Here is a 13,352-nt window from a genome sequence, read left to right as displayed (position 1 = left end):
TTCACACAGGCTGAGAAACTGAAGAGGAATGAAACAGTGCTGGACATGGACAAGTCGAAGAGAATCGCCCTGCAGTTGTGGAACGCTACCCAGCACACACACGAGTATTTTGGCAGCGATGTGAAGATAGCGTACCAAGTCACCTCAAAGATCTTGGAATTTGAGAACTCCCAGCGAGGCTTTAACTTGGCGGCAACCCAGGACGTCCAGTTTACTGAGGTAACGCACCTAGAGAAGGTCAATGCAGTTCACGGCACTGCAATTACTCAACGCATTGGTGCAGGCACTTGTTATCATCTAGTTTAGACATTGGGGGGCACAGTGGCGCAGCGTTAAAACTGCTGCCTCACAATGCCAGAGACCCGGGTTCGATCCTGACTACGGGTACTGTCTTGTACAGAGTTTGTACGTTCTCCCTGTGACCATGTGGGTTTTCTCCGTGTGCTCCGGTTTCCTCCCACACTCCAAAGACGTACAGGTTTGTAGGTTCATTGTCTTGGTATAATTGTAAATTGTCCCTAGTGTTTGTAGGACAGTGTAAGTGTGTGGGGATCGCTAGTTGGCCTGGACTGAGTTGGGTGAAGGGCCTGTTTCCATGCTCTATTTCTGAACTAAACGAAAAATTTATACAAACATGCAACACCAGATATGTTGAGAACCCAAATTAGAAGACGGCATTAGTTTACGACGAGAGGGGAGAGATTTAACAAAATGCTGAGGCCAACGTTTTCACACAGAGAGTGGTGGGTTCCAGGAACTGTCAGAGGGGGTAGTTGAGGCAGCTACCATAACAACATTTAAAAGACATTTGGACAGGTACATGGATAGGAACAGTTTAGAGAGATACAGGGCAAACTGAGCGAAATGGGACTTGTTGAGATGGGGCACCTTGGTCAGCATGGATGAGTTGGGCCGAAGGGCCTGTTCCTGTGCTGAATGACTCTGTGGCTTTCCACTTGTCTGGGTAACTACAACGCCAAGAGTACTCAGTAGCATCTTGTCAAAGTAGACCAGCATCCCGTTTGTTACTGAATGGCCTATTTCCGTGCTGTATGACTCTGACTCTGCGTCTCATTGTCTCGCATTATCCTGAAGTAAATCGCACGCTCGCCTCTCGCACCCCCTGCGTCAAGAAAATTGATATTGAATTTACTGTGGAGAAAATGCCTTGTAGTATTGATGGGGAATGAACCAACTTGACATTTTTCTTTTCCTCTTGAAAATCAAGAAATTGATGCACAAATTGTGACAGGAGATGGAAAGAGCTGGAGTTGAAGGAAGGAAATCTTTCCTTGGAGTGATTGTTCCAATAGAAATGTAATATCATGCAGAGAGTTGTGGACGCAGCCCAGACCATCACCCAAACCAACCTCCCTTCCATTGACTCCATTTACACTTCACGCTGCCTCGGCAAGGCCACCAGCATAATCAAGGGCCAGTCACTCCCTCCTCTCCCCTCTCCCATCAGGAACGGAAGTGTGAAAACGCACACCTCCAGATTCAGGGACAGATTCTTCCCAGCTGTTACCAGGCAACCGAACCATCCTACCAACAACTAGTGAGTGATCCTGATCTCCCATCTACCTCATTGGAGACCCTCGGACTATCTTTAATCAGACTTTTCTGGATTTTATCTTGCATTTAACGTTATTCCTTTTGTCCTGCATCTGTACATTGTGTACATTGTACATTGAATGTAATCATGCATAGTCTTTCTGCTGACTGAATAGCACGAAACAAAAAACGTTTGCTGTACATGTGACAGTAAACAAAACTAAACTATATTACTCTGAAGATAGGCACAAAATGCTGGAGTAACTCAGTGGGCCAGGCAGCATCTCTGGATAAAAGGAATGGGTAATATTTCGGGCCGAGACCTTTCTTCAGACTGAGAGTCAGGGGATCATAAGATCATAAGTGATAGGAGCAGATTTAGACCAATCGCCCCATCAAGTCTACTCCAGCATGGCTGATCCATCTTTCCCTCCCAACCCCATTCTCCTGCTTTCTCCCCATAACCTCTGACACCTGTAGAGGGAGACACAGAGATATGGGAGGGTAAGGTGTGACAATGAGGCATCAAAGGGGACGAAGCTCAAGGAAAATGTAGAATAGATCATTGTTAGCTGGGAGAAGGTGACAACGAAGCATACAGAAATAAAATGTAATCAGGAGGACTGTCTGTTGTTTTTTCAGAACCTTATTAAGGTTGGAAGCTCGATTCTGGATGTGAGTAACAAGAGGCACTGGGATCTCATCCAAAAGACGGATGGAGGGGCTGCCCACCTGCTCAGGCACTATGAAGATTACGCCAGTGCGCTGGCTCAGAACATGAGGAAGACCTACCTCAGCCCCTTCACCATCGTCACCCCCAACATCGGTGAGGATTCCAGTAGCCCTAGGGGCAACCTTGAGACGGTAACATACGGAGACACCAGGATCTGTGGGCGGCACAGTGGCACAGCTGGTAGAGCCACTGCCTCACAGCGCCAGAGACCCGGGTTTGATCCTGACCTCGGGTACTGCGTGTGTGTGTGTGTGTGTGTGTGTGTGTGTGTGTGTGTGCGTGTGCGTGTGCGTGCGTGTGCGTGTGCGTGTGTGTGCGCGCGGGTGTGCGTGTGGAACATGCACCTTCTCCCTGTGACTGCATGGGTTTCCTCTGGGTGCTCCGGTTTCATCCCACATCCCAAGGACGTGCATATTTATAGGTTAATTGGCCCTCTGTAAATTGCCCCTGGTGTGTGGGGACGATGAAAAGGTGCATTAACATAGAACTAGTGAGGACGGGTGATTGACGGTCAGCGCACTCAGTAGGCCGAAGGGCCTGTTTCCAAGCATTTTTGCTAAAACAAAACTAAAGACCTGCAGATGCTGGAATCTCGCGCAAATCATTATTGTCACGTGTACCGAGGTATCGTGAAATACTTTGTTTTACATGCTATCCAATCAGATGAGATGATACTGTACAGAAATAAAATCAAGTCGAACTCAAGTGCAACAGGTAGAGCAAAGGGGAGGATTCGGAGTACAGAATATAGTGATATAGACTGTAACTCTCCAATTCCAGAGACAAAGTCCAATGATGGTGGGGGGGGGGGGGGGGGGGGGGAGGTGAGGGGGGTGTTACTTGAAATTGGCGAATTCAATATTCATACCAAGCTTAATTATTAAACGTTGAGTTTAGTTCTGTTCCGTTGAGTTGAGTTGAGTTCATTGTTGTCACGTGTACTGAGGTACAGTGAAATGGGTTTCTGCTGCATGCTATCCAGACAGCGAAGAGGCTGTAGGTGACACATGTCTGGTTCTCAGACTAACTGAAGCAATTTCACCCAGTGATTTCGGTTGATCGCCTTCACAAAGCGAACTTCTCCGGAGTCAAGCTCCCACGGTACGACTTCATCCGAGGAGAGAAACCGCGGGATTTGGAAACGATCGCCATCCTTCCCGAGTCGATCTTCACACCGGTGGAAATCAAAGGTAGGAATACCGCCGTACATCGCAGGAATGCATGTGTGGTGAAGTCGGGTCAGACTGTGACCTGGGGCGGCACAGTGATGCAGCGGTCGCGTTGCTGCCTTGCAGCGCCAGAGACCTGGGTTCCATCCTGACCCTGGGTGCTGTATGTACCGAGTTTGTAAGTTCACCCTGTGGGGTTTCTCCGGGTGCTCCAATTTCCTTCCACACTCCAAAGACCTGCCGGTTTGCATGTTAATTTTCGGTAAAAATGGTAAATAGTCCCTGGTATAAATAGTGTCGTGGTAGAGTACAGGGATCACTGGATGGCACGGACCCGGAGGGCTGAAGGGCCTGGTTCCGTGCTGTCTCTCTGAATTAAATTAAACTAAAACCTACACTGTCTAATACGTGTAAAATGGAGTTGATGTGCTCTCTTTCTGACTCAGATAACTAGTATTCAATGTAATATAATCTTTTTGATCGAGAGCTAGTTTTAAATTTCTGTCATCAATTAACAGCACACATTAGAAACCCACACTGTTTAAAGCACAGACAGGATAGTTCAATCAATGTGTCTTCGTAAGACACAAGGAACTGCAGATGTTGGATTCTTGAGCAAAACACAAAGTTCTGGAGGAACGCTTAAGGGTCAGGTAGCATCTGTGGAGGGAATAAGACAGGCGGCGTTTCTGGTCAATATTCAGACTGAAGTAGAGTTTCGGGACAAGAGCTTCTTCGGGCTCAAAACAGTCCCTTCTTCTTGAAGAAGAGTCCCAACCCGAAATGTTGTCTGTCCACTCCCTCCAGAGATGCTACCTGGCCTGCTGAGTTCCCCCAGTACTTTATGGTTTGCTCAAGAATCCAGCATCTGCAGTGAATTTCTGACTCAATATTTGTTGTCGGATGTAATGAGTGGTTTTCAGGAAGCACAAAGCTTTTTTTGTTCGTGTTGTTTCCCAGAGAGCTCGAAAGTGCCAACCCCCTCTCCTGACGAGGAGAGCACGCCTTTGAACAGAAAGAAACGACATCCGGATCCAATTGAAGAAGATGCCATAGTCAGCATCATCATCTACTGGTCACTGGGAGAACTTCTACCAGAGCAATATGATCCCGACAAAAGAAGTCTCAGGTAAAATCCTAATCGGCACAATTGCCCAACATGCATAGAGCAAAGAGCAGTACAGGAACCAGCCCTTCGGCCCACAATGTGCATGCAGGACTTAATGCCAAGACAATCTAATCTCCGCTGCCTGCATGTGATCCATACCCCGCCATTATCTGCATATCCATGCACCTATCTAAAAACCTCCTAAAAGCCACGATCGTATCTACCTCTGCCACCACCCCTGGCGATGGATAGGTACATGGATAGGAAATGTTTGGAAGGATATGGGCCAAATGCGAGCAAATGGGACCAGTGTAGATGGGGCACCTTGGTCGTGATGGATGACTCCATAACCGTGTAGAAGTCACTTGTTGGTTAGGTTTCTGCGTGGGGATGATGTGAATGCTTTCTGCCGCAGGGTACCAAAGAGGCCGGTGATCAACAGCCCCGTCGTTACTGTGGCCGTCCACGACAACGACGAGCTGCTGCCACACCAACTGGAGAAGCCCATCAGGGTGCAGTACCGGCTCTTCCACACCGAGGAGAGGACCAAGCCCATCTGCGTCTTCTGGAACCACTCCATCCCGTAAGCCCTCGCTCGCTGGTTGCACAAACACGAAACTGAAGAGCGTAGAAGGGAACTGCAGGCGCCGCTTTACACCGAAGATAGACACAAAGTGCTGGAGTTACTCAGCGGGTCAGGCAGCATCTATGGAGAAAAAAGATGATCGCCATTTTGGGTCGGGTCTGAAGAAGGGTCCCGACCGGAAACATCACCCATCGTTTTTCTCCGAGGAACTAAAGATGCTGGTTTACAAAAAAGGGACTCGTAAGTGCCGGAGTAACTCAGCAGGTCAGGCAGCATCTCCGAACAATATGGATGGGTGACATTTGGGGTCAGAACTTCTTCAGACCTCATCTTTATCCAATAACGTATCACCATTATCATCATCATGTCCTCTGATATTGGATCCATCATTTCCTATCATCATTCCAGCATAATCTCTTCTCACTTACCCATGTTCTCCAGAGATGCTGCCCAAACCACTAAGCTACTCCACCACTTGGTGTCTTCACATTGATTGATTGATTGAACCAAGCAGCAAAGAAACAGGTCCTTCAGCCCATCGAGTCCACACTGACCATTGACCATTCACACTAGTTCAATGTTATCCACCTTTTGCACCCATTCTCTGCACACGCGGGGCAATTTACGGGGGCCAATTAACCTACAAACCCTTTGGTTTTTGGGTTGAGGGAGGAAACCCACGCAGTCACAGGGAGAGCATGCAAACTCCACGCAGACAGCACCCAAGGTCAGGGTTGAACCCGGGTCTCTGGCGCTGTGAGGTATCAGCTCTACCCGCTGCACCATTATTATTTCTTGGCTCGAATGTATTGCGGAAATGATTGCATATTATTTAAAATATGTCTGCAACACAACATTACTGGATGCTTAGGTAGTTCAATAATGGCTGTGATGTATGGCAGCAAAGCTGTGGTCAGCCTAGCCTCATGTCAGAATGATGGATGTTTCCAAACACTGCAGACAGATTGATTTTCTTTTTAATCTTGTGTCACGATAACCCCAGCTCCATTCTTGTCCCACAACGGGTGCTCTGTGAAGTATTTCAGTCTGATAAAATAAATCTTTTCTGCCTTGGATTTGATTTTATGGAACCAAAATTTCTCAGATGTTGAAAATCAAAAATTGAGTTTTTGTTTACAAGCCCCTTTGATTATGCACTGTGGTACCGACCAGTGACCCGGTAACTGAGGCAGGAAGGTCTGGGCCAGTCCTGTCCAAGGCCATTAGCTGTTAGCTGGTCATATCTTCATATTTGTGTGGGTGGCTTCCAGCCATTTACCAATCTGAGCCGATGTGTAGTTTAGTTTAGAGATCCAGCATGGAAACAAGCCCTTCAGCCCACCGGGTCCGCACTGCCCAGCGACCACCCGCACACCACTTCTATGCTACCTCACCTGATGACAATAATGACAATTTTTACAGAAGTAAATTATCCTACAAACCAGCACATCTTTGGAGTGTCGTGGGAAACCAGAGCACCATAGGAAACTGAGGGGTAACTTTTTCACACAGAGGGTGGTGGGTGTATGGAACGAGCTGCCAGGTGAGGTAGTTGAGGCTGGGACTATCCCATCGTATAAGAAACAGTTGGACAGGTACATGGATAGGACAGGTTTGGAGGGTTATGGACCAAGCGCAGGCAAGTGGGATTAGGGTAGCTGGGACATTGTTGGCCGGTGTGGGCGAATTGGGCCGAAGGGCCTATTTCCACACTGTATGACTCTATGACACCCGGAGGAAACCCGCGTGTTCATTGGGAGAACGTTCAAACTCCATACAGACATGCAGTGGTCATCAGAATCGAACACGGGTCTCTAGTGCTGTGAGGCAGCAATTCTACCGCTGCGCCAATGATAATTTGGAGAAAAAAAAACAGGGTTGAGGGACCCTGCTGGGTGGGTGGGAGTGGAGGAGAGTGAAGGAATGGAGGGGAGGGTAAAGGTGGAGTGAAGGGAGGGAAGTGGAGGGGGAGAGCAGAGTGGAGGGAGGAGAGGGTGAAGGTGGTGGGTGGTGGAGGGAGGGTGAAGGTGGCATAGGGGATACTTGATCAGAGTGGACAATCGGCAATGTCAGACTTATTCCCCTCCCCCTGTGGTCTGTTATAACAAGGGTTTCCAGTGTAGGTGTTGCTTGTTTGTTTAATGGGCTGTCTCTCGTTTCCGGGCCGGTGCTGGCACAGAGTCGGCGGGTCGGGTGGTTGGTCGTCGAAGGGATGTGAGTTAATCTTCCGCAATGTAAGCCACATCAGCTGCCAGTGCCACCACATGACCAGCTTCGCTGTCCTCATGGACATCTCCAGACGAGAGGTACGTTACCGCCCTTGTGTGTAGACTTAGTAATGGAGCGCAGGACGATGCCGGTTCAATCGTGCTTTATTTGTCACATATGTAACTGCACAGTGAAATTCCTCTTGCGTTTATTACACACGTGGGCGCCGCCATGTTTTGGCGCCATGTCCAAATCCGGTCGGCCTGCGCGCTCGATGTACTGGAGCAGTTCTCGTGAGCCGACGTCCTTCTCCTCTTCTCGCCCGGCCATCTTTGTGTCCTGGGGGCACCTCCTTCAGCTGACCGTGAAGGCGCTGGAGGCATTACGCAGGTTCACCCTCCTACCGACTCTTGCTCCTCGTGTCCGACGTCTCCAGCTTCCTGCCGGTCCCACCGTCCGACAAGCCTTCGGGCGGGTCCCGCTGGCCACCAAGCCCTTGGGTCTTCCCGAAGTGACCTTATGGAGGTGGACAAGATCATGAGAGGAGTAGACTGGGTAAATGCACACAGTCTTTTGCCTCTGAATTGGGGAATCAGCTACAGGGAGAGGTTGGGCAGGCCAGGACTTTATTCCTTGGATAGCAGGAGGATGAAGGGGTGTTCTTATAGAAGTGTCCAAGATCATGAGGGGAATCAATAGGGTAAATGCACAGAAGCTTTTGTCCAGAGTATGAGAAACAGAATTTGGGAGAGGTTGGGCAGGCTAGGACTTCTTTCCTTGGAGCGCAGGAGGTTGAGGGGTGATCGTATAGAGGTGTACAAGATGATGAATGGTTCAATGGTGTTTTTATTGTCACATGTGCAAAGTAGTTACAGTGAAATTATTTTTCTTACAAACTGTTCAGTAGACTATGGCAGACCCCCGATTAGCAAGTGTATAAAAATAGTCCACAGAGCCTGGTGCAAAAGGCGCCATTTTCAAAGTGCAAGTGCATGCTCCAGTTCTTATGAGCGGTGTCTGTTTCAGGTAAGGGGAATAGATAGGGTAAATGCACAGGCTTTTGCCCAGAGTAGAGGAATTGAGAAACAGAGGGCATAGGTTTAAGGTGGGGGGGGGGGGGGGGATTTAATAGGTACCTGATAAGTAACTATTTTACACAAAGGGTGATGGGTGTATGGACTGAGCTGCCGGAGAAGGTAGTTGAGGCAGGTACTATCATAACTTGGAAGACAGATTTGAACAGGTACATGGATGGGATAGGTTTAAAGGGATATGGGTCAAAAGCAGACAGGTGGGACTAGTGTAGATGGGGCATGTTGGCCGGTGTGGGGAAGTTGGGCTGAAGGGCCTGTTTCCACGCTATATGTGACTATGACATCTTATCGAGGGGCGTGCCTTCCTCACTCGGTGTTCTGACGCATTGTGCCAGTATGCATTATCATCTCATCCACACCCTCTCAGAGAAGGTTTACAATAGACAATAGGTGCAGGAGGAGGCCATTCGGCCCTTCGAGCCAGGACCGCCATTCAATGTGATCATGGCTGATCATTCTCAATCAGTACCCCGTTCCTGCCTTCTCCCCATACCCCCCGGCACCAGAATGATGCCTGGATTTGTGGGTATTAGCTACAGGGAGAGGTTGGACAGACCTAGATTGTTCTCTCTGTTACGCCAGAGGTTGAGGGGAGACCTGATAGGTATATAAATTTATGAGAGGCACAGATAGGGTAGACAGTCAGAACATTTTCCCCCAGGGTGGAAATATCAAATACTATAACGCATAGCTGTCAGAGGGAGTGGGGCAAAGTTTAAAGGAGATGTGCCGGGCAAGTTTAGAGTGAATTAGTTCTCATATATCTCAAGTTTTTTTACACAGATGGTGGTGGGTTCCTGGAACGAACTGCCAGGGGTGGGGTGATGGAGGTAGATACGATTGTGGCATTTAAGAGGCTTTCAGATAGGCACATTGGATATGCAGGGAATGGAGGTATATGGATCACGTGCAGGCAGGCATCATGTTCGGCACGGACATTGTGGGCTGCAGGGCCTGTTCCTGTGCTGCGTTCTACGCTCTATTATCGTTGACATGGCATTTTGATGCTTGTAAGAAGATTGCATGCTTATTTCCATAACATTACCATTTAAATTAAAACCGATAGAGCCCTCTGGTGCGTTTTTGTTTACGTAGCTTTGTGATTTGAAGTGCTTACTCGAGTATAGCGAGACTTTGTTTCTTTGACAAACTCCAGTGAAGCCTTGAAGCCAATAATAGTTCAGGCAGCCCGAAGAATAAAAAAGGGGAAAATAAAACAGGTTTAATAAGGAAACAATTAGACAGCATTAGACTTCAGTTTTTAAGACGGAGCATATATAACGAAAGCAAAAGCCGGGGAAAGAAAGAATTTACATTTATTCGGAGGTTTTCATAACCTCACACCTGACAAAACACTTTGAAGTGCGATCATTGTTGTACTGAAGGTAAATACAGCTGCCAATTCACCAGCTCCCACGAGCAGCCATGCTAACCTCATTGGTCAACCTGTTTTAGTGCAATAAGCCTCCAGCAGAACAGTCTTACTCTGAATGATGCCAAGGATTGCTTGGTGTTCCACATAAGGGTGGTTCAGCGGTAGAGTTGCTGCCTTACAGTGCCAGAGACCTGGGTTCGATCCTGACTCTGGGTGCAGTCTGTACAGTGTTTGTACGTTCTCCCTGTGACCGCGTGGGATTTCTCCGGGTGCTCTGGTTTCCTCCCACATCCCAAAGACATACAGGTTTGTAGGTTAATTGATTTAGTGAATATTGCAAATTGTCCCTGGTGTGCAGGGTAGCACTGGTGCATGGGATGCTCACTGTTCGGCGTGGACTCGGTGGGCCGAAGGGCCTGTTGCCACACTGTATGTCTAAAGTAAAGAAACCGGAGCACCCAGTAGAAACCCAGGCGGTCACAGAGAGAACGTGCAAACTCCACACACACAAAGCACACGAGATCAGGATGGAACCCGGGTCTGTGGAGCTGTGAGGCAGCTGCTCTACCGCTGTGCCACTGTGCTGTCCGTTAACTATTTTGCTTGTGTCTTACATTCCTGTTTCTGCAACATTCCCTCAGAACGGAGAGATCCTGCCGCTGAAGCTGGTGACCTACTCCACAGTGGGTGTGACTCTGGGCTCCCTGCTCTTCTCCTTCCTCCTGCTCCTCGTGCTCCGCTCCCTTCACTCCAACCAGCACAGCATCAGCAGGAACATGGTGGTGGCACTCTTCATGTCCGAGCTCATCTTCCTCCTTGGCATCAACCAGGCGGACAACGCGGTTAGTACCGTCAACGGGCGGCCACTCCGGTGACCGCCAATCGCAGGCACATTTGCCGACGGGTCTAGCTTAGATGGGGCACCGTGGTCGGCATGGACAAATTGGCCCGAACGGCCTGCTTCTGCGCTGCCTGACTCAGCGGGCACAGTGGTGCAGCTTTAGAGCTGCTGCCTTACCGCGCCCGAGACCCGGGTTCGATCCTGACCGTGGGCGCTGTCCGTACGGAGTTTGTACGTTCTCCCTGAACTAAATATGAAATGCTGGAAGAACTCAGATGGTCGGGCAGCATCTGTTGAAGGAGTGGACAGATGATGTTTGGGTTCACACCCCTCCTGAAGAAGGGTCCTGATCTGAAATGTCTGACGATCCCTCCACGGATGCTACCTGACCCTCTGAAGTTGCCCCAGCACCTTTTGTTTCACTGAAAGCATTGAGCAGGTCAGGCAGCATCTGTGGAGGCAAAAGATATATGCGATGCACCTTTTGCTTCTGCAGAGGCTGCCTGACCCACTGAGTTCTTCCCCGTGTTCATTTTTCTTCCGTGCGACCAATTGCCCAGAAATGTTTCTCCAGTCAAGAGGCACTAAATGCACTGTACAGCTCCGACTCCTTGGTTCAGTTCCTAGACTTCAATGTTTAGTTTCGTTTAGTTTAGTTTAGAGATACGGCACCAAAACAGGCCCTTCGTACCAGAGATCCCCTGCACATTAACACTATTCCACACACACTAGGGACAATTTTACATTTATACATTTATACCAAGCCACTTAACCTACAAAATTAGTACGTCTTTGGAGTGTGGAAGGAAACCGAAGATCTCGGAGAAAACCCACGCAGGTCACAGGGAGAACGTACAAACTCCATACAGACAAGCGTAGTCTCTGGCGTTGTAAGGCAGTAGCTCTCCCGCTATGTCACCGTGCCACACTGGATGGATGGGTTCCAGAGGCAGAGTGCAGGACTGTATCACTGCTAGCTCAAGGTTTAGTGCTACCCGCAAGGAATGAATGTATGCCCAGCGATGCATGTCAGATGTAAGTTATCATCATCATCATCATATACATACAGCCGGAAACAGGCCTTTTCGGCCCTCCAAGTCCGTGCCGCCCAGTGATCCCCGTACATTAACACTATCCTACACCCACTAGGGACAATTTTTACATTTACCCAGCCAATTAACCTACATACCTGTACGTCTTTGGAGTGTGGGAGGAAACCGAAGATCTCGGAGTAAACCCACGCAGGTCACGGGGAGAACGTACAATGTAGTGACAAGCAAAGATACTAGAGGAGCAAGATGAACCACTCCATCGAAATCGCCTATACTGGAGTGTAGTACGCAAAGGAGAGTAACGTCCACCATTTTAGTAGGCAAAACCCGCAGTTCGCTATGCCTCTCGCAGTGTAATCAGTGTTTTGGGGAACAGTATGCGTGATGATACCATAAAAATGCAGAATGTATCTCATCTATCAATTCACAGATTTTTGTTATTTTATTTTTAAATGTTTCTACAAGTTTCTGCCTACTAAAATGGTGCCATGACATACTATGGTTTTTAGGGTTGAGTGGTCTGTCTTGCTCTGTTCTATTATCTTTGGTGACAGGTCTCTCAGAACCCGTGTCGAAACGATCCCTCTCTCACTGGGCCGGGATGAATCAGCCTGTAGATGCATTTTCATTAGTCAAGTTAAGGGTGATTTATTGTCACATCTCCCAAACAGAACATTCTTACTTGCAGCAGGACAGTGGAAGATGTAGATATAGTACTCTGTAAACAATATATACACATACATTCACTTAAAAACAAGTAAACAACAATAAAAGTGCAAAAACACAAACCCAATGCCCCCAAGTCTATACGTATTTCGAGGAGCTTATTTCATTTTTGCATTTCTTTTCGCAGTTTGTCTCAGTTGTGAACAAAACTGTATCAATTCCCACTCTGTGTAGCCATGTTACAGGTGACCTAGGATAACACTCCCATTAATTCAATCAGTCAGAATATTGAGTACAGAAGTTGGGAGGTCATGGTACAGTTGTATAAGACATTGGTGAGGCTGAAGAATTGTCTCGACCCGAAAACGTCACCCATTCCTTCTATCCAGAGATGTTGCCTGTCCCGCTGAGTTACTCCAGCATTTTGTGTCCATCTTCGGCTTAAACCAGCATCTGCAGTTCCTTCCTACACCAGAGTTAGACTATTGTGTTTAGTTTTAGTCACCATGTTATAAGAACGAGGTTGTCAAACTGGAAAGGGTTCAGAGATGATTTACAAGGATGTTGCCAGGACTTGAGGCCCTGAGATATAGGGAGGGGTTGGGCAGGATAGGACTTTATTCCTTAGAGTGCAGGATGATGAGGGGTGAAAGATTAAATAGAGGTGCACAAAATTATATGAGGAATAGATCAGGTAAATGCATAGAGTCCTTTGCCCAGAGTAGTGGAATCAAGAACCAGAGGACATAGGTTTAAGGTGAGGGGGGAAAGATTTAATAGGATCCTGAGGGGTAACCTTTTTATACAAAGGGTGGTGGGTATATGGGAAGAGGTGCTGGAGGAGGTAGTTGAGGCAGGGACTATAATAACATTTAAGAGACAATTGGACAGGTACATGGATAGGATAGGTTTAAAGGGACATGGGCCAAGCATGGGCAGGTGGGACTAGTGTAGGTGGGGCATGTT

The 13,352-nt window shown here is 48.1% G+C and overlaps 1 protein-coding gene across 5 annotated transcripts in view; it reads left to right on the top strand.

Moving 5' to 3' along the window:
* The window catches only part of celsr2 (cadherin, EGF LAG seven-pass G-type receptor 2), a 198,603-nt gene that overhangs the window by 167,691 nt on the left and 17,560 nt on the right, over positions 1-13,352 (top strand). For all 5 annotated transcript variants that reach the window (XM_078420733.1, XM_078420736.1, XM_078420735.1 and 2 more), the window contains exons 18-24: positions 10-219; positions 2,197-2,380; positions 3,334-3,477; positions 4,417-4,585; positions 4,980-5,147; positions 7,330-7,456; positions 10,469-10,669. In XM_078420733.1, coding sequence (XP_078276859.1) covers positions 10-219; positions 2,197-2,380; positions 3,334-3,477; positions 4,417-4,585; positions 4,980-5,147; positions 7,330-7,456; positions 10,469-10,669 — 1,203 coding nt within the window. The remainder of the gene's footprint in view (positions 1-9; positions 220-2,196; positions 2,381-3,333; positions 3,478-4,416; positions 4,586-4,979; positions 5,148-7,329; positions 7,457-10,468; positions 10,670-13,352) is intronic.

The sequence above is a fragment of the Rhinoraja longicauda genome, chromosome 24 (assembly GCF_053455715.1).
Source record: "Rhinoraja longicauda isolate Sanriku21f chromosome 24, sRhiLon1.1, whole genome shotgun sequence".
Classification (NCBI taxonomy): domain Eukaryota; kingdom Metazoa; phylum Chordata; class Chondrichthyes; order Rajiformes; family Arhynchobatidae; genus Rhinoraja; species Rhinoraja longicauda.
Note: the sequence above shows the minus strand (reverse complement) of the source record. Positions and strands in the feature narration are given on the sequence as shown.